This window comes from Cebus imitator, unplaced genomic scaffold, assembly GCF_001604975.1.
Source record: "Cebus imitator isolate Cc_AM_T3 unplaced genomic scaffold, Cebus_imitator-1.0 Scaffold2416, whole genome shotgun sequence".
Classification (NCBI taxonomy): domain Eukaryota; kingdom Metazoa; phylum Chordata; class Mammalia; order Primates; family Cebidae; genus Cebus; species Cebus imitator.
In genome coordinates this window covers 1-1599 of record NW_016109731.1, presented here as the reverse complement: position 1 = coordinate 1599, position 1599 = coordinate 1, and the positions used below count along the sequence as shown (strand labels likewise).

Here is a 1599-nt window from a genome sequence, read left to right as displayed (position 1 = left end):
AGGTTTAATGAAGAGCTCTGGATTCACAGCACGAAATAAGGTTGTTGTGCGCACCCCTCTAAGCCCTGGGCTTTCAAAGTCTTTCCCTTTGGGTGCTTCTCTTTTGAATGTTGGAGGCTCAGGTGCTGAAGACATCTTGATCAATGATGATTTATTATACCTGGCTTCCCCCAATGTCATGGGCTACGGATGGCTACCGAAGGCCTACTCAAAGACAGACGCACTGGAAGCCTCCAGAAGAAACTTCATTCAGTTCATTTCTGCATATTGCGTTGCAGGGCTTTCGTGGGGTCACCTCCTCACAGCAGTTGCCCAGTTTATCTTGTTGGTAGCAAAAATCTGTTCTAATTAATTGAGCTTTATTTTCACACATCTGATGAAAAGATCCTCTTTGGAGAAAAGAATAGGATGTGAAGCTGAGCTTATCTGAGTGAGGGGTGGCAGTCTGCCAGCTACTTCAAAGGTATCTCTGCTGATAAGGGGTATCAGGTTTAATGCCAAAGCCAACACTGAGGGGAGCTTTGCAACTAGTGCCGTTGGGGGCATTTTAGCTTTGGTTTCTGTGACACTGGGTCAGCAGCATCTGTGTGCTGTCCCTTGAGGCTGCTCTCTGGGTGGTCCAGGCTTTCTTTGGGACTTAGGAAGATGTAGCTCAAAGGGAATGTGTGCCTCAGAGATGTCTGTAGTCTTTTGCTGAGGTTAGTTTGTGTTTGCCTTTTTGGCGTTTTAGTTCTTAGGTATCTGCCTTTTCTAAAAGAGCTCAAGGTGCTATATTTAGAACATTCAAAGGTATGAGTACTTTGATTTGTATAAATCAAAGGATTACTAAGGGACTCTGAAGAGGGATGGAATATGGGAAATGGAATACGGGAGAGAGAGGTGCAGTAGACAGAAAATAAAAGTGTCCATTTGCAGCCTTGTATTTGAATACTATCCTATATTAGGAGATTATATTAATTTAATAAGTATTTTAGTGAACGCTATATACATAGCATTATGCTGCTAGGTGCTTAGAAGAGCTTGAAAATCAAGTTGAGGAGTAAGATTTACCTCCTAAGGGAGCTTGGGGTTTTTGGTTTATTTAGATCTCTCAAAACTTTCTGTGGGATATGATGACAAAATAATAATAGTAACCTTTCATAAAATTTACGCTATGAATACCATCCACTGTCGTAGGCCCTAGATGTGTATTTTCTCTGAACCTTTCATCTATTTTACAAAGTTTTTTCCCTAAACTATTTATGAAAGTATAAAATACTTAGAGAAAGTGTACATATTATAAAGTGTACAGCTCAATGAATTTTTACAAACTGAACACAGCTATGTAATCAGCACACAGATGAAGAAAGAATGTTACTAGTATCCCATCAAGCCTCCTTCTCCCCACTTCACATCATTGCTCTCTGAAGGGTAGTCACTATCCTGACTTCTAACACAATATAAGTATTTGCCCATTTAAAAATGTGTTTATATAAATAGAATCATAATTTTTTCAATGATTTAAATATGTCACTCTTTTGTCTTCTGGCCTCCATTATTTCTGATGAGAAATCAGCTATGGTTCTTGGTTTCTTATTATTGCTTTCCTGTATGTAATGT

At 39.3% G+C, this 1599-nt stretch overlaps 1 protein-coding gene across 1 annotated transcript; it reads right to left on the bottom strand.

The window, feature by feature from the left end:
- Positions 1 to 5: 5 nt before the first annotated feature.
- LOC108299152 (small integral membrane protein 8-like) lies at positions 6 to 277 on the bottom strand (the record flags this gene model as incomplete). The annotated part of the gene is made up of 1 exon (XM_037735968.1): positions 6 to 277. A coding segment is annotated over exon 1 (175 nt), but the record flags the coding sequence as incomplete, so codon positions are not given.
- Positions 278 to 1599: the final 1322 nt, after the last annotated feature.